Raw genomic sequence first — 18,513 nt, 5'->3', positions numbered from 1 at the left:
TTTTTGTAGGTCCTTTTCTTCTCTTGTGTTTCCCACTTAGAGAAGCTCCTTTAGCATTTGTTGTAAAGCTGGTTTGGTGGTGCTGCATTCTCATAGCTTTTGCTTGTCTGTAAAGCTTTTGATTTCCCTATCGAATCTGAATGAGACCCTTGCCGTGTAGAGTAATCTTGGTTGTAGGTTCTTCCCTTTCATCTCTTTAAGTATATCATGCCACTCCCTTCTGGCTTGTAGAGTTTCTGCTGAGAAATCAGCTGTTAACCTTATGGGAGTTCCCTTGTATGTTATTTATTGTTTTTCCCTTGCTGCTTTCAATAATTTTTCTTTGTGTTTAATTATTGCCAATTTGATTACTATGTGTCTTGGTGTGTTTCTCCTTGGGTTTATCCTGTATGGGACTCTCTGCCCTTCCTGGACTTGGGTGGCTATTTCCTTTCCCCTCTCAGGGATGTTTTCGACTCTAGTCTCTTCAAATATTTTCTCTGGTCCTTTCTGTCTCTCTTCTCCTTCTGGGACCCCTATAATGCGAATGTTGGTGCGTTTACTGTTGTCCCAGAGGTCTCTTAGGCCGTCTTCATTTCTTTTCATTCTTTTCCCTTTATTCTGTTCCGCGGCAGTGAATTCCACCATTCTGTCTTCCAGGTCACTTATCCGTTCTTCTGCCTCAGTTATTCACTATCGTTTTTCTGAATTCATTTTCTGTAAGGTTGCTTACCTCCACTTCATTCAGTTGTTTTCCTGGGGTTTTATCTTGTTCCTTCATCTGGTACATAGCCCTCTGCCTTTTCATCTTGTCTATCTTTCTGTGAATGTGGTTTTTGTTCCACAGGCTGCAGGATTTTAGTTCTTCTTGCTTCTGCTGTCCGCCCTCTGGTGGATGTGGCTATTTAAGAGGCTTGTGCAAGTTTCCTGATGGGAGGGACTGGTTGTGGGTAGAGCTCACTTTAGTCACTTTTATATGTACAATTCAGTGGCATTAAGTACTTTACATTGTTATCCAAGCATCACCACTAGCCACCTCCAAAATTTTTTCATCTTCCCAAACTGAAACTCTATACCCATTAAACAATAATTCTCCATTACCCTCTCCCCCCAGACCCTGCTAACCACCGTTATACTTTCTGACTCTATGAATTTGGCGATTCTATGTACTTCATATAAATAGAATCATATAATATTTTTTATTTTGTGCCTGGCTTATTTCACTTTGCATAATGTTTTCAAATTTAATCCATGTAGCATGTTTCAGAATTTTCTTCCCCTTAAAGGCTGAATAATGTGTTGTATGTCTAGACCACATTTTGTTTATCCATTCATGTGCTGATGGACATTTGGATTGTTTCCACTTTCTCATTTTCTTCTATAATTACATTTTTCATTGATTTTTTCCTACTTTTACAATTGATTTTTTTCTATTTTTTAATTGAGTTATAATTGACATATAACACTGTTTTGGTTTTAGGTGTACAGCATAATGACTTGATACATGTATATATTGCAAAATGATTATCACAAGTTTAGTTTATAGCTTTTATTAAATTGATCTGATTGATTTTATTCATATAACATAAAACCCACCCTTTTAAAGTATACAATTTACTTATTTTCAGTATATTCACAGTGCTGTGTAACCATCACCACTATCTAATTCCAGAATGTTTCCAACACCTGAAACAGAATCCCATAACCATTAGCAGTCACTACTACTTCCCCTTTTCCCCAAACCCCTGGCAACCACTAATCTACTTTCTTTCTCTATGGATTGGTCTATTATGTACATTTCATATAAATGGAATTTCGTGTCTGGCTTCCTTCATGTAGCGTAGTGTTTTCAAGGCTCATCCATGTTATAGCACGCCTCAGTACCTTGTTCCTTTTTATGGCTGGATAGTATTCCACTGTAAGCATATACCACATTTTGTTTATTCAGTTCATCAGTGGGTGGACATTGGGGTTGTTCCCACCTTTTTTGCTATTTAGTATAGTGATGCTGTGACTATTCTTGTACAAATTTTTGTTTAAATACCTGTTTTCAGTTGTTTTGGGTATATACCTAGGAGTTAAATTGCTGGGTAACATGGTAATCCTGTGTTTAAGTTATTGAGGAGCTGCTGAACTTTTCCATAGTGGCTGCACCATTTTATATTCACACTGGCAATGTATGTGTGTTCTAATTTTTCCACATTCTTGCCATTTTTCGTATTTTAAATTACAGCCATTCCAGTGGATGTGAAATAGATTCTTATTCAGTTATGAAAAGGAATGAAGAAGTGATACATGCTACAACATTGATGAACCTTGAAAACATTATGCTAAGAAAAGAAGCCAGACACAAAAGGACACGTATTGTATGATTGCATTTATATGAAATGTCCAGAATAGGCAAATCCTTAGAGACATAAAATAGAATTGTGGTTGCCAGGGGCTGAGGGGGGGCCAGAATGTGGAGTGTCTGCTTAATGAGTACAGCATTTCCTTTGGGGTGATGAAAATGTTCTGGAATTGGGTAGTGGTGATGGTTGCAAAACTTTGTGAATGTACTACAAAACAATGAATTGTACACTTTAAAAGCGTAAGTTTTATGATATGTGAATTATATCTCAATTAAAAAAACCCAGAGTCTCATTTTAGGCCTGGAGGTGAGATTTGTAGCATTTCTTTCTCCTGTTTTTGGAAGCATGCATACCATGTCAAGTCACCATGAAAAGTTGTACAGTTTGTTGACTGAAAAGGCACACAGCCAAGGGTGTGAAGGGGGACTGAAATTAGCCCATACCCTGCTCTCTAACCTGTGTTCCCTAGCTTGGTGCTCCCCTAGCCTAGAGGAAGAGGCACCATTTTACCATTTTGTAATTCAGCTGCTTGGAGGAGACTGAATTACTTACTTTGATTTCTCTTCTTGAAGAGGGCACCTTTTGGTACTTTGCATAACGATTCCATATATTCTAGTGGAACTCCTAGTACAATGGATACTACTTTCCCATCATGGAATTTGGGCCATCTCACAGCCTTTTACTCTAACTGGGTCTAATAACCAGTTATAAAATACCCCATTGTTCCCTAAAGGTCTGTTGACTGTAACTCACTCTCTGGTATAATTTCTTTTTCTTTTCAATTTCTTTTTTTTCTAGTTTTTTTGAGATATAATTGACATACTGCACTGTGTAAGTTTAAGATGTACAGCATAGTGATATGACTTACATACATCATGAAATGATTATGTCGTCTCATATAGGTACAACATTAAAGAAATAGAAAAAATATTTTTTCCTGGTGATGAGAACTCTTAGGATTTACTCTCTTAACAACTTTTATACAGCAGTGTTAATTATCTTCATCATGCTGTATATTACATCCATAGTACTTAGTTTATCTTATAACTGGAAGTTTGTACCTTTTGACTACCTTCACCTAATTCCCCCCTCCCCACCTCTGGTGGTCACAAATCTGATTTCTTTTTCTAGGAGTTTGTTTCTTTGTTTGTTTTGGAAGTATAATTAACCTAAAACGCTATGTTAGTTTCTGGTACACAACATAGTGATTCAATATTTCTATACATTTCAAAATGTCACCGTAAGTCTAGTTGTCATCTGTTACCATACAAAGATATTACATAATTATTGAGCATATTCCCCGCACTGTAACTCATTTACTTTGTAACTGAAAGTTTGTACCTCTTGATCTCCCTCACTTATTTCTCTCCTCCCCCAGTCTCCTCCAATCTGGCTACCACCTTTTGTTCTCTGTATCTGTTTAATCTCTGTTTCTGTTTAATTATGCTTGTTAATTCATTTTGTTTTTTAGATTACACATATAAGTGAGATTATGTGGTATTTGTCTTTATCTGACTTATTTTGCTTAGTATAATACACTCTAGGTCCATCCATCTTGTTGCAAATGGCACGATTTCATGGCTGAGTAATGTTCCTTTATATATATATATATATATATATATATATATATATATATATATATATATATATATATATATATATATATATTCATCTATCAATGGGAACTTAGGTTCCTTCCATATCTTGGCTATTATAAATAATGCTGCAATGCAATATCAAAAAACAACCCAATCAAAAAATGGGTGGATGATCTAAGTAGACATTTCTCCAAAGAAGATATACAGATGGCTAAAAAGCACATGGAAAGCTACTCAACATCACTAATTATTAGAGAAATGCAAATCAAAACTACAATGAGATATCACCTCACACCGGTCAGAATGGCCATCATCAAAAAATCTACAAACAATAAATGCTGGAGAGGGTGTGGAGAGAAGGGAACCATCCTACACTGTTGGTGGGGATGTAAACTGGTACAGCCACTATGGAGAACAGTATGGAGGTTCCTTAAAAAACTAAAAACAGAGCTACCATATGATCCAGCAATCCCACTCCTGGGCATATATCTGGAGAAAACCATAAATTGAAAAGATACATGCACCCCAGTGTTCATTACAGCACTGTTTACAATAGCCAGGACATGTAAGCAACCTAAATGTCCATCAACAGAGGAATGGATAAAGAAGTTGTAGTACATATATACAATGGAATATTACTCAGCCATAAAAAAGAACAAAATAATGCCATTTGCAGCAACATGGATGGACCTAGGGATTGTCATACTGAGTGAAGTAAGTCAGAGAAAGACAAATATATGAATCTAAAAAAAGTGTACAAATGAACTTATCTACAAAACAGAAATAGAATTACAGATGTAGAAAACAAACTTATGATTACCAGGGGGTAAGGTGTGGGGGAGGGATAAATTGGAAGATTGGGATTGACATATACACACTACTATATATAAAATAGATAACTAATACGGACCTACTATATAGCACAGGGAACTCTACTCAATACTCTGTAATGGCCTATATGGAAAAAGAATCTAAAAATGAGTGGATACCTAGAGGAGTGGGATAAGGAAGGTGGGAGGGAAACGCAAGGGGGAGGAGATATGGGGATATATGTATATGTATAGCTGATTCACTTTGTTATAAAGCAGAAACTAACACACCACTTCTAAAGCAATTATACTCCAGTAAAGATGTTAAAAAAATTTAAAAAAATACTGGAAAAAATAAAAAAAATAAAAAAGAGTGGATATATGTATATGTATAACCGATTCACTTTGCTGTACACCTGAAACTAACAACATTGTTAATCAACTGTACTCCAATAAAAATTTTAAAAAAACTAGTGCTGTGATGAACATAGGGTTGTTTATGTATTTTCTGATTAATGTTTTCATTTTCTTCAGATAAATACCCATAAGCAGAATTGCTGGATTTTATGGTAGTTCTATTTTTAATTTTTTGAGGAATCTCCATACTGTTTTCCATAGTGGCTGCACCAACTTACATTCTCACCAACAGTGCGCAAGGGTTCCCTTTTCTCCATATCCTTGCCAACACTTGTTACTGTCTTTTTGATAATAGCCTTTCTGACAGGTGTGAGGTGATATCTCATTGTGGTTTTCATTTGCATTTCCTTGATGATTAGTGATATTGAGCATCTTTTCATATTCTTGTTGGCCATCTGTATGTCTTCTTTGGAAGAAAGGCTATTCAGTTCCTCTGCCCATTTTTTTTTTTTTTTTTTTGCGGTATGCAGGCCTCTCACTGTTATGGCCTCTCCCATTGTGGAGCACAGGCTCCGGATGCGCAGGCTCAGCGGCCATGGCTTACGGACCCAGCCGCTCCGCGGCATGTGGAATCTTCCCGGACCAGGGCATGAACCCATGTCCCCCGCGTCAGCAGACAGACTCTCAACCACTGCGCCACCAGGGAAGCCCTCCTCTGCCCATTTTTTAATTGGGTTGTTTGTTTTTTTGATGATGAGTTTTATGAGTTCTTAGTATATTTTGGAAATTAACCCCTATAGGATATATCATTTGCAAATATTGTCTCCCATTCAGCAGGTGGCCTTTGCATTTTGTTGATAGTTTCCTTCACTGTATAAAAGCTTTTTAGTTTGATGTAGTCCCATTTGTTGATTCTTGCTCTTGTTTCTTTTACCTGAGGAGACATATCCAAAAGAATATTGCTAAGACTGATATCAAAGTGTGTACTGCCTATGTTTTCTTCTAGAAGTTTTATGGTTTCAGGTCTTACATTTAAGTCTTCAATCTATTTTGAGTTTATTTTTGTATATGGCGTGAGAAAGTAGTCCAGTTTGATTCTTTTGAATGAAGTTTTCCCAACACCATTTATTGAAGAGGCTATGTTTTCCCCATTGTTTATTTTTTCCTCCTTTGTTGTAGATTAATTGCCCATATAAATCATTTCTGGGCTGTCTATTGTATTCCATTGATCTGTGTCTGTTTTTGTGCCAGTACCATACTGCTTTGATTACTGTAGCTTTGTAGTATAGTTTGAGATCAGGTAGCATGATCCTTTATGTTTTGTTTTTCTTTCTCAAGATTATTTTAGCTAATTGGGATCTTTTGTATTGCCACACAAATTTTAGAATATTTGTTCTGTGAAAAATGCCATTGGTATTTTGATAGGGATTGCAGTGAATCTGTCGATTGCCTTGGGTAATATGGTCATTTTAACTATTAATTTTTCCAATCCATGAGTGCAGTATATCTTTCCATCTCTTTGTGTCATCTTCAGTTTCATCAGTGTCTTATAGTTTTCTGAGTACACGTCTTTTATCTCCTTAGGTAGACTTATTCCCAGGTATTTTATTCTTTTTGATGCAACTGTGAATCGGATTGTTTTCTTAATTTCTCTTTCGGATAGCTTGTTGTTAGTGTTTCTGGTATAATTTCTATGTCAGAGTTCTTTAGTTGCAGGCAATAGAAATTGATTCTGAGTAACTTAACTCGAGCAAAAATAGAGATTTTTGGAAGGATACTGGAGTTACTTGAAACTACATGAAGTGCTCAAAAACAAGGTTCCAGGGAGGTCAGGAACTAAGGAAGCCTGGAGCATTTGGGTATCAGAACCTCTGTCTCTATAGTCCCCACTCAGGTTTTAAAATTCAGGCACAGAGAATCTGATTATTCCATTAAGAGATATGGGAGGGAAACGTGCACGTGCAGGCGGCCGGGATACGTCATGGCGGCCAGGCGCCTCTTCGGTGCTACGTGGAGCTTGGCCGGCTGCCGGGTTCGGGAGCTCCCAGACCCTGCCGCTTCTGTAAGACTCCATGTACGAGATTATGCCAAGAGACCGGTCATTAAGGGGGGCAAGGGCGCTGTGGTCGGTGACACCCTGAAGGACCCAGAGGTGTGTACAGACCCCATCCAGCTCACCACGCACACCATGGGTGTCAACATCTACAAGGAGGGCCAGGATGTGGTCCTGAAGGCGGATTCCAAGTACCCAGAGTGGCTGTTCCAGATGAACGTGGGTCCCCCCAAGAATCTGGAGGAGCTGGACCCTGAGACCCGGGAGTACTGTTGGCTGCTGTGGAAACACAACATTTGGCACCACTACTGGCTGAGCAAGAACGAGAAATTCTAGAGGGGGAGGGACCAGAACACCATGACCCTCCAGTGACCTGGAGGAGATGCGGTGGGTACCTCCCCCAGCCCACCCCCTGGACTTTTTATTTTCTGGAAAAACAGACTTCTCCGAGAACAGAGGAGACTACCACCCTCACTGGGGTTACTGGATGGCCCCTGCATTGAGGCTGAATCAGGGCCCTGGGGGCCAATAAAGACTTCTTGGGGCAATTGCTGGCAGGCTCCAGATGCCTCTGGGTGTTGTCGCATTTCAGGGCCAGGAGAGACTTGGGGCAGGCAGTGGGGAGGTGGGCACTTCAGACCCAGTGGTCCCATGGCCCAGTCTCCACCCAATGATTGCTGGGCGTCTGCAGGTCCATCTTCCCCTCCCAGCCTCACTGAGCTGCTCACCTTCATTTCTGGAATTCCTAGCATTGCCCAAGAGGCCCCAGCCTCCATCCTCGAGGGGAAGGGTTTTCTAGCCAAGCCGCTCTGGGTTGCACTGGACTCACAGCTGAATCAAGTCATCCGGAGCAGAAGAGAGTCTTTGTGAGCTTCAGGAACTGAAATGTCCAGGGGTACGAGCTGACTTCAGGCATGGCTGGATCCAGGTGCTTCAGTATTCAGCTATGTGGCTCTCCATCTCTGGGTCCTTTTAACTCCAGTGGGTAGTTCCCTCGGGCAGCGGTGGCTCCAGGGCTTCTAGCTGACACCCCCTATCCAGTTCAGTAAGCCCAGCCAGAAGGAAGGGACTTCTCATTCCTTTCTGCCAGGGTCACAGGGGTTATCTTCATTGGCCAGTCACTTGAGCCGAGGGACCTGGGCTTACTCATCATTCTCCTGTCCATCCACCCCCACTGGTGCCCACCAGATTGAAGGAAGCTGGAGGACACACACACAGTGCCAGGACCACACTGCTTGGGGGGCTGGACCAGGGCCCTCTTGTCCTTCAGGCTCCTCCAGAGCTGGACAGGTAGGGTAGGGCAGGGTCCCCGAGGCTAATTCTGTCTGGTCCCAGGAAAATGAGGGCCCTCATCCTCTTAGGAGGACTCTAAAGTCAGATTACCCCACACCTGCCCTCGCTGGTGGCCTGTTCTGGGCAGGCGGATCGTCCCAACCCTCCCATGTTTCCCCATGGCTCTCAGTAAAAACAGAAGTTGTAATGGCCACGGGCCTCCTCACTGTTCATCCAACGTGCCAAGCATGGTGCTGCCCCTGGGCCCTCTGCATGCGCCGCTCTTCCCCCGGATGTTCTCAAGGCTCCCTCTTTCACCTCCAGGCCTTTGCTCCGATGTTGTCTTCTCATTGATGCCTCCCTGACTACCCTATTAAATTGCAACCCTGCCCCCCCCCACACACACACACGATATATGGGATATCTTATCAAAACCAAGATCAGTGAAAGAATGCTGGACAAACCAAACAGTAGTTATCAGCAGAGGTAAGAAAAAGAGAGGGGTCAGCATCTAAGTGGAGATGTTGAGTAAGCCGTTAGATGAATAAATCTGGATCTGAGAGAAGAGGGCTAGACTGGGATAAACAATTAGGAGTTGTAAGGAATGATTGAAATCGTGGGCATCGTGGAGATTGCCTAGGAAGAGAGTGAGTGACCATGTACCCCTCCAGCTCCATTACCTGAGGGCAGGAGTGCTTACTGGAGTAATTTGTAACTAGAGAATTTTTTTTCTACTTTTTAGAGGACATGCTATTCCTAGTGACTGGGAAAAGAACCCAGGATGTGGGAATATAACACCGTGCTGGGAACACTCTGTCTCATAAGAAGTTGTTATGTGGAGATTTTAATAGAATGTAACTTCTTTCTGTCAGTTATAATAAATGCCAACTTATTTTTCTCTAACATTATTTATATTGCACTTGGTCCTCTGCTAAAAGTTTTATGTGTGTCATCTTATTTAATCCTCACAACAAAATAATGAAGTAGTTATTATTACCACCATATTTTACAGAAGGGTTGCTGTAGTCTCAGGAGTTCTAGTAACTTTACTCGAAGTCATCTTGCTAGAAAGCAGTGGAAATGGAATTTAAGTAAGGTCTATCTGAGTTCAGACATTTTTACTCTTTATCAAATGATACAGCAATGCCAACATTAGCTATAGTTTAGGATTATTGAGCCCTTACTGTGTACCATGTAGTGTACTGAATACTTCGTATGCATACTTCATTTAATCCTCATAATAACCTTTTAAGAAAGGTTGTGATCAACTGTTGTTATAAACTGTTGTTATCCCTATTTAATAGTTGAGGAATCTGAGGCTTAGAGATGTTAATTCCGTGGTTGTCACATAGTAAGTGGTAGAGTCAGGGCCTGAACACATCTGTTTGATTCCAAAGCCTGTGTGTTTCACCAATACACTATATCAAAAATAGCTAATTCTTAGAACAGTGGCTCTTTTCCCTGGCTGCGTATTTGAATCACCTTGGGAGCTTAAAAAAAAGGTCGATGCCAAACCTCATCATCAAAGATTCTGATTTAATTGATCAGGAATGCAGACTAGGCACTGTAGTATTTTTAAGATTTTATTCATTTATTCAATGAACGTTTAATGAATGTCTTCTCTATGTCAAACACTTTCTAGGCATTTACTCTCTAGCAAGATGTATTAGTTAGCTATTGCCACAACAATACATAACAACAAGCACAAAATCTCAGTGGCATGAAAAGTTAAGAATTTATTAAGCACTTATTCTCACCGATCTGGAGGCCAGCTGGGACTCAGCTGATTAGGCAGGGTTCTGTTGGGCAGCTCTGATTCGGGCTGGGGTGACTCTATTTTTCTTGCTGCAGGACTATGAGTAAACTGGGGTGGCTCTACTGCATGTATTTCTCATCTGTGGACGAGTGGACTACCTGGGGCTTGTTTCTCTCATGGCTCATCTCATGCCAGTGGCAGAATCACAAGAGGGAGTATGTACAACTGTGCAAGCACATATCAGGCCCCTACTTGAGTCACATCTGTGTACACTCCATTACCCAGAGCAAGTTTCAAAGCTGAGCTCAAAAATAAGAGGTGGGAAAATAAGTTCCACTTCTTTGTTGTGGACCTGCCAAGTTCATGGCAAGGGCTGAGAATTGGGGCCAATAATTCAACTTAAGGGGAAATACTGAAAGTGAATAATAAACCTAACTCATAAGAAAATAATCAAGTGTGTTAGAAATCGATAAGTAATATTGAAACAAAGAAAACACATTCTGGAAGGTGGTGTGAAGGTAATTCTAATGTGCAGCTGGGACTTAGGACCACTGATCTTACAATGTTCAACCTGGAAAGAAACATGGGCTAACATTCTCTCCACCATTTTGAAAATAATAAAACAGATTCAGAAAGTAGAAGAATCTTACTCAAGGTCCATAGGTAGATAGTTATAGAAATGGAACTAGGACTTGGATCTCCTGACTCTCTAGACTGTTTCTCTTATACCACAGTATTCTAATCTGTGGTCTTAGAATTCTCCCTTGACCAGTGGTACCAAATTGACTGTGTTGTAGAAGGACACAGTCATTCTTTCTTATCTTGACCACAAACATTAGAGGTATACTGCCTAAATCCTATCCTTCCCTTAACGCATTTTAGAGTTCAATTTGACATTTCCCGTATTTGTACTCTTCAAAAGTCTGTGGACATTCTATCCTCTCTTTATTTTATTTATTTATTTATTTTCTCTTCAAGCTGAAGACCGTTGATTTTGGTCTATCTTCTTGTGATCTCCTAGTCCCACGCTAGCTCTCTACTTGGTTACTAGGCCTTTTCTCTTCCCCAGCTCTGTGATGCTTTGAGTAGTCTTTCTTGAGTTACTTTTTTTACTCTGGGCTTCCACCGGGCCTTAAAGTCATCATTTCTCTTTTGGGTTACAGTCTTCTTGATTTGCCAGGATGAACAGTCAAAAGAAACGAAAAGATATGGAACCTGCTTGCACCTGGAGCTTATTGTCTGAACAGAAAGGTGAGTAACTGAATGAGGTAAAAGAGGGTATAATCTAGGTAATCTTGTTCATTCTCTTTCCCCTACTTCTCCTCATGGACTGTGGGATTTTTCTGAATCTTTAAAATTGTGTTGTATGTGTATAGGTATATGTGTATTAAGGTATTACATGGATACAGAATTTAGCCATTAATAATCTCTCCACAATTTTTGTGAAGAGACATCTGGTATTTATAATGTTTTCCATAGTCCCCAAAGCATCTATAATCATAAAAGACTCTTAAGTCTCTTCCTTTACTGTAACCACAGATTTTCTCAGGAGATAGCACAAAAGAGTAAAGAGTGAAGATTTCTGGAGTCCTTCCCCATGTGGCTGATTCCTGAACTCCAAGGAATGTTTAGTTATGGGGAATAGAAACTGGTTATCTTCAACAGACCACTCACTTGCTGCTCATTTCTGTGACATTCTAATATCTGTCTCTCCATACTCTGCTTCCTCCCATCCACCTAGTCACAGCTCCCAACTATGTCTCACTCTTGCCTATAAAGGTGTGCAAGTACTAAAAACCTATAGGAATGTGAAGGGGTGTGTGTGTGTGTGTGTGTGTGTGCATTTGAATGTAGGTCATTGTATATTTCTGTCCAACTAACATCAACAATGTCTTATTCTTTCTCATTAACAAGTTAGACTCAACAGAAGCTCCAACAGAAGCAATAAGCTAACGTTCAAAGGAAAACAAAATACCAGAAACAGTCACTTCAAATAATGAATGCCCCTTTAAGTTCATGCCTAAAATTTTCCTTATTTATCATATAAATATAAATGTTTACACCCTAAATATATTTGTGTGGGAATTTCTTAGGTTTACTTTATGTTGGACATTAGCTATGAAATACCTTTTTGGTAAGTTAGAATAGATGTGAGATGGCTTTCTTTCTTTGTTTTATTTCCGTTTGGGGAACAGCATGAATGGCTGTAACAGTGTGACTAAATTTCTGTGGATTTCATGTTTTGGTACAAACGTGTATTTGCGATACTCTTAACCCCAGCTCTTCCTCCCACAGCTGCTTCAAGTTCTCTGGCTTCATTTTCATGGAAGGAGCTTACAGGTAGATGTCTTTTCTGATTTACTCTTTTTCTGTTTTGGGAATAGTGTCTCCCATGAACCCCATTCATCCCCACTCCTCTCCCATTTCTTCCCCCATATTCACTGAGCAAGAATCAATGGTTTTTTTGGTAATACTCATGAAGTCCCAAACTGTCATAACAAATAGGACTTTTATATCATTTAGAATAGATATTCAAATACTAGGAGGACCTCTGATGATGGTAGTCAAGCACCAGATAAACAGGACTTTATGGATAGAATAGACCAGTCTGCTTCTGGAATGATCTAGATTGAGGTCAACAAATTACAGCTAGTGGGCCAAATCCAGCCAGCTGCCTGTTTTAGTAAATAAACTTTTACTGGAACCACCCATGCCCATTCATTTACATATTGTCTAGGGCTGTTTTCACACTAATATGGCAGAGTTGAGTAAAGGTATACCTTGTTTCATTGCGCTTCATTTTATTGTACTTCAAAGATATTGTGGTTCTTTACAAATTGAAGATTTGTGGCAACCCTGTGTTGCCAGATGATGATTAGCAATTTTTTGCAATAAAGTACTTTTTAATTAAGGTATGTACATTGTTTTTTAGATATAATGCTATTGCACACCTAATAGGCTACAGTACAATTAGTGTAAGTGTAACTTTTATATGCACTAGGAAACCAAAAAGTTTGTGTGACTTGCTTTATTGCAATATTCGCTTTATTGCAGTGGTCTGGAACGAAACCCGCAATATCTCCAAGGCATGCCTATAATTGTAGCAGAGACCTAAAAGCCTAATCTATTTATGGAACTTTACAGAAAAAGTTTGCAAACACTTATCTAGATCAGCATTCCCCAACCTGAATTCTACAGAATACTATTCTCCAGGAGTTAATAATTTTGCTTTTAATAAAGGGTTCTGTAGTCATTTAAGTCCAGAAAATACTGGATTAAACAAAGTTAAACAGTCTGTTTTTTTTTTTAACTGTTGGTTCGCTCAGAGCCTTTCATATGCTAATATGTATTGAGAAACTCTAAAATGGGATAGAAGGTGCATTCCCCTTACCTTATTTGACCACTGCACACCTTTTTCACAGCTCTCCTATTAATATCTTGCAAAAATGTTACACAAGAAACTTATTTGGAAAATACTAGCTTAGATATTCACTTAACAGAAGTTTGAACTTGATAACTGACTCCTTGGATTATTTTTTCTAGTTGCAGAAAGTGAAAAACTATGTAATATAGTATTTAAGCATATAGGCCATGGCTTCAGACAAACCTGAGTCTTAATTGAAGTCTCTGCCATTTACTAGCTGTCGAACCTTGGACAAGTTACCCAATGCTATAAGCAGGACTGGCTACATATTTATGGGGTATGGTGCAAAATGAAAAGACAGGATTCCTTGTTCAAAAATTATTAAGAATTTCAAGATAGGAACCGCAGAGTATTACACCAAGTATGGATCCTCTGAGCACGAGGCCTAAGCACAGATTGCACACCCATGAATGTATAACCCTGGTTATAAGTTTTCAGTTTCCTCAACTATAAAATCTGGATAATACCTACTTCATGGGATTATTATGATGATTAAATTTTAAAAAATGTATGTAAAGGGCCTAGTACAGTATCTGACACAGAATAGGCATAATAAATGGCTTGTTTTTAATTCAAAAGCAAGCATTTATAGCCATTTTCAATAAATATTGAGTGTCTACCATATTCCAGGCACCAGCTAGGTACTTAGGGTACTATGATGAAAAAGACAGGCAAGGTCCCTGTTTTCATGTAGATTAGTGGGAAAGACAGATAATGAAAAAAATAAACAAGACAATTGTAAATTGTGCTAAGTGCTATAAAGGGAAAACAGGGTCCTGGGAGAGGGTATAGTAGAGAGGATCTGCTTTAAACTGGGTGGTCAGGGAAGTCTTCTTCTAGGAGGCAATGTTTAAGGTCTGAAGGATGAGAAAGGGATCTCCATGGGAAGAGCAGGAAGAAGTGTGTTCCAGGCAGAGAGAATAGCTGGTGGAAAGGCCTGGAAGTGGGAAAGAACATGGCGTTTGTGAGGAACTAAAAGTAAGCTAGTGTGGCTTTAGTATAGGGACTGAGAAGGAGAGTGATATAAAAGGCTGGGGAGTGAAGGTAGATAGGGCCCAGATCATAGCAGACCTTGTAGGATGAGGTAAGGATTTTGGATTTTATATCAAGTGCAATGAAAAGCTCTTGAAAAGTTTTGGGCCATGGCAGTGACATGATGTAATTGATATTTTTAGAAGATCACGTTGGCTGCTTGTGTGGAGAGGAGCCATAGATGGCAACAGTATAGATGAGTAGGAGGCTGTTTCAGCCGTCCAGGAAAGAGTTGATAGTGCCTTGTACTTGGGTGGTATTTGAGGTTGTAGTGACAAATAAATGGATTGGAGGCTTATTTTGGAGATATAAATGATAGGCCTTGCTAAATAGATGTGGAGGATTCAAGGGGAAAAAAGAAATAATGAATCCTAACATTTTTCTGAGCCCTGAGGAGGGTTTTTTTTGGGGGGAGGCGGGCAGTGGAATAGAAATCAAGAGCTCAGATGCATGAAGTTTGAGGAGCCTTTGAAACATCCTGAGTAGAGATGGTGGTGATGGTAGTATTAGTTATAGTTGTTCTTTGTACTGTTGTCTAGGATTCTGTGATTACTGACTCTTGGTGTCGCCCCATTAGATTACAGGAAAGTATTTAGAAAACATCTAAAAGAAAAATACCTAAAAAAAGGAGTTGACAAATGTTATCACCATGGCAAGCATATAGAGTCACGACTGCTTGTTGTAAAAGAACACTGTATATCAGAAAAGCCACCGTGCGGAATTCCTCAACAAAATAATTTTATTGAGATGGAACATATATTTGATCCTGATGAAGAGGGCTCCAGCTTATCCCAAACTGTGGTGCTTCAGGGATGTGCTGGGATTGGGAAAACAGCTGTGGTGCATAAGTTCATGTTTGACTGGGCAGCAGGAATGGTTACTCCAGGCAGATTTGACTATCTCATCTATGTAAATTGCAGAGAAATAAGCCGTTTTGCTAACCTTAGTGCTGCTGACCTGATCACTAACACTTTTCAAGATATAGATGGACCAATCCTGGATGTTATTCTTGTATATCCAGAGAAGCTTCTGTTCATTCTTGATGGATTTCCTGAGCTTCAGTACCCTGTAGGTGACCAGGAAGAGGATCTTAGTGCCAATCCCCTGGAGAGGAAGCCAGTAGAGACCCTCTTATGTAGTTTCGTGAGGAAAAAACTGTTTCCTGAATCCTCCCTCCTGATAACTGCCCGGCCTACAACCATGAAGAAGCTTCATTCTCTGTTAAAACAAGCTACCCAGGCAGAGATCCTGTGGTTTACAGATGCTGAAAAAAGAGCATATTTCTTGAGTCAGTTTTCAGGTGCTAATGCTGCAATGAGAGTTTTTTATGGTCTGCGAGAAAATGAAGGCCTTGACATCATGTCTTCTCTTCCCATCATCTCCTGGATGATCTGCAGTGTCCTGCAGTCACAGGGAGATGGTGATAGGACTCTTATGAGATCACTTCAAACCATGACTGATGTGTATCTGTTCTACTTTTCCAAGTGCCTCAAAACCCTTACAGGCATCTCGGTGTGGAAGGGACAGAGTTGCCTGTGGGGCCTTTGCTCTTTGGCTGCAGAGGGACTGCAGAACCAGCAGGTCCTGTTTGAAATCAGTGACCTCAGAAGACATGGGATAGGAGTGTATGATACCAACTGCACTTTTCTCAATCACTTTTTGAAAAAAGTTGAAGGAGGTGTCAGTGTCTATACTTTCCTTCACTTCAGTTTCCAAGAATTCCTGACTGCTGTGTTCTATGCCCTGAAGAATGACAGCAGCTGGATGTTTTTTGATCAAGTGGGGAAAACGTGGCAAGAAATATTCCAACAATATGGAAAAGGGTTTTCATCATTAACAATACAGTTCTTATTTGGCCTCTTACATAAAGGAAAGGGAAAGTCTGTGGAAACAACTTTTGGGAGAAAAGTGTCTCCAGGACTTCGAGAGGAGTTGTTGAAGTGGACTGAGAAAGAAATAAAAGATAAATCTTCTAGGTTACAGATTGAGCCAATGGACTTGTTTCACTGTTTGTATGAGATTCAGGAAGAAGAATATGCAAAAAGAATAATTGATGATTTAGGGTCAATTATACTGCTTCAACCTACCTATACAAAAATGGACATTCTGGCTATGTCATTCTGTGTAAAAAGCAGTCATAGTCACCTGTCAGTGTCTCTGAAGTGTCAGCATCTACTTGGATTTGAGGAGGAAGATCGAGCTTCAGCATTCATGCCACCAACCTTGACACTTAATCAGTGAGTATACTAATGTCTTTTCACCAGTGTTTTGGCCTACAGAAATGATAGGCCTTCTTGTTTATTTCAAGTATTGAGGCACATAATCATTTCTAGCATTGCCAATAAATAAACTGAATTATCTCTGCTTTCCATATTGTATGTCAATCAACACAATAAGGATTTATTGAGTATCTATCACATATTGAACACTGGCCAAGGTAGACACTGAGGGAAAGCTAACATTTGTGAGAACTTAACTATGTGCCAGGCACTGTGTTAGCCACTGTAAGTGTGTGTATGTGAGTGTCCATTAGTCTTCACTGTCTCTCTGTAAAGGTGCTTTATAATTATAAAAAGTTATGAGCATATAAATCATTAAGATTATCATTGAAGACTCTGCCATTTTGGTGTTGATGACAATTCTGGAAAAAGTTGTAAACTTAATGTTCAATTTGTCCTCACTCTTCTCTACATATATTTCATCACTGAGGCCTCAAAGAGCTCCAGGTTGGTATGGGACAGAGCTGCACTCCTGTGTATATTGCTATAAAGCCTGGGTTCTTTCTGCTAGACTCACACCTACATGGAGAGTTGAGAGCTGGAGTTCAAAGAGGCTTAGGTAAACCACTTACACAGTATGTACTCTGTATACTACAAAATACAGCTCTACTGACTTACTAAAGCAGCCAAGAAGACTTATACCTGCATTGTCTGGAAAATGCCACTGGTCATAAGTCTGTTCTCAGTACTCAGGTTAATATGGACAGTGCCTCTCATTTAGTTGTGGGGCCAGGTGAGGGGTAGGGGACCTTGAGAAGGAGACAGGAGTGGGCAGAAGGCTCAACTTGGGAAGTGAGTTAACCCGAGTCTTTTCTCTGGTAATTGTTAGCTCCTCAGTGGGCAGTAGCATAGAGGTGGAATTGAGCATGGCATAGGTGTGTTTGTGGAAAGTGAGGAGGGGAAGGGAGGTGCAGCAAGACTTTGGGACCACAGGGGAAGAGTTAGGAGAAGTTACATGGACTTGGAATTATGAAGCACTTTGGCTACAGTGTCTTCATGAATTCATGACAGCTTCAATCCAACCATATATTATAAAGTAAAATAATGGACAATATACATTGAGAGATTTTAAGCACTGATGGAAACACAAACACAAAGGGGCTTCTAGCTCATTTTGGGTTTCCAGAAAGTCAGCCTTAGATGGAGTCCCCATCCTTCAACCCCATTGCTTTCATCAGAAGGCTTATTTTCAAAGTTTAACCCCCCCCAAAAAAACCCCACAAAATACCCACTTTTCCCAAGCGTGTTGACTGAGAGTTTACTGCAGTTGATCCTTGAACAACAAAGATTTGAACTGTGCAGGTCCACTTACATGGGGATTTTTTTCAATAAATGTGTACTACAGTACTATAGGATTGAGGTTGGTTGAATCCTCGGATGCAGAACCTCCGATATGGAGGGATAGGGAGGGCTCACTGTGAAGTTTTATGTGGATTTTCAACTGTGGGGGTGTTGGTACCCCTAATCCCCATGTTGTTCAAAGGTCAACCGTATTGAACTTTCCTAGTTCTCAATTATTGTCGTTAATTCTTCTATTAGTACTGACAACCAAGAATCAGTTACAGTGTACAGATAGCTTGGGCAAGTCACTTGACCTCTCTGA

The 18,513-nt window shown here is 39.9% G+C and overlaps 2 protein-coding genes across 12 annotated transcripts in view; both read left to right on the top strand.

The window, feature by feature from the left end:
• LOC132482213 (NACHT, LRR and PYD domains-containing protein 12-like) overlaps positions 1–18,513 on the top strand; it is a 48,840-nt gene that overhangs the window by 13,414 nt on the left and 16,913 nt on the right. For 9 of the 11 annotated variants that reach the window (XM_060087350.1, XM_060087355.1, XM_060087346.1 and 6 more), the window contains 3 exons: positions 11,339–11,426; positions 12,471–12,515; positions 15,209–16,868. In XM_060087350.1, coding sequence (XP_059943333.1) covers positions 11,357–11,426; positions 12,471–12,515; positions 15,209–16,868 — 1,775 coding nt within the window. In that variant the 5' untranslated portion in view covers positions 11,339–11,356. The remainder of the gene's footprint in view (positions 1–11,338; positions 11,427–12,470; positions 12,516–15,208; positions 16,869–18,513) is intronic. The other 2 variants (XM_060087352.1, XM_060087356.1) reach the window with 1 other exon arrangement.
• On the top strand, positions 7,076–7,483 carry LOC132482701 (large ribosomal subunit protein mL54-like). Its single transcript, XM_060088014.1, has one exon. The coding sequence runs from the start codon at positions 7,076–7,078 to the stop codon at positions 7,481–7,483; it is 408 nt and encodes a 135-aa protein (XP_059943997.1).

The sequence above is a fragment of the Mesoplodon densirostris genome, chromosome X (assembly GCF_025265405.1).
Source record: "Mesoplodon densirostris isolate mMesDen1 chromosome X, mMesDen1 primary haplotype, whole genome shotgun sequence".
Classification (NCBI taxonomy): domain Eukaryota; kingdom Metazoa; phylum Chordata; class Mammalia; order Artiodactyla; family Ziphiidae; genus Mesoplodon; species Mesoplodon densirostris.
The sequence above is the reverse complement of the archived record's forward strand: the minus strand, read 5'-3'. Positions and strand labels throughout refer to the sequence as shown.

What these genes read in the sequence shown, in the direction of transcription:
- LOC132482701 (XM_060088014.1), top strand. Translation starts at nt 7,076, where the DNA reads ATGGCGGCCAGGCGCCTCTTCGGTGCTACGTGGAGCTTGGCCGGCTGC.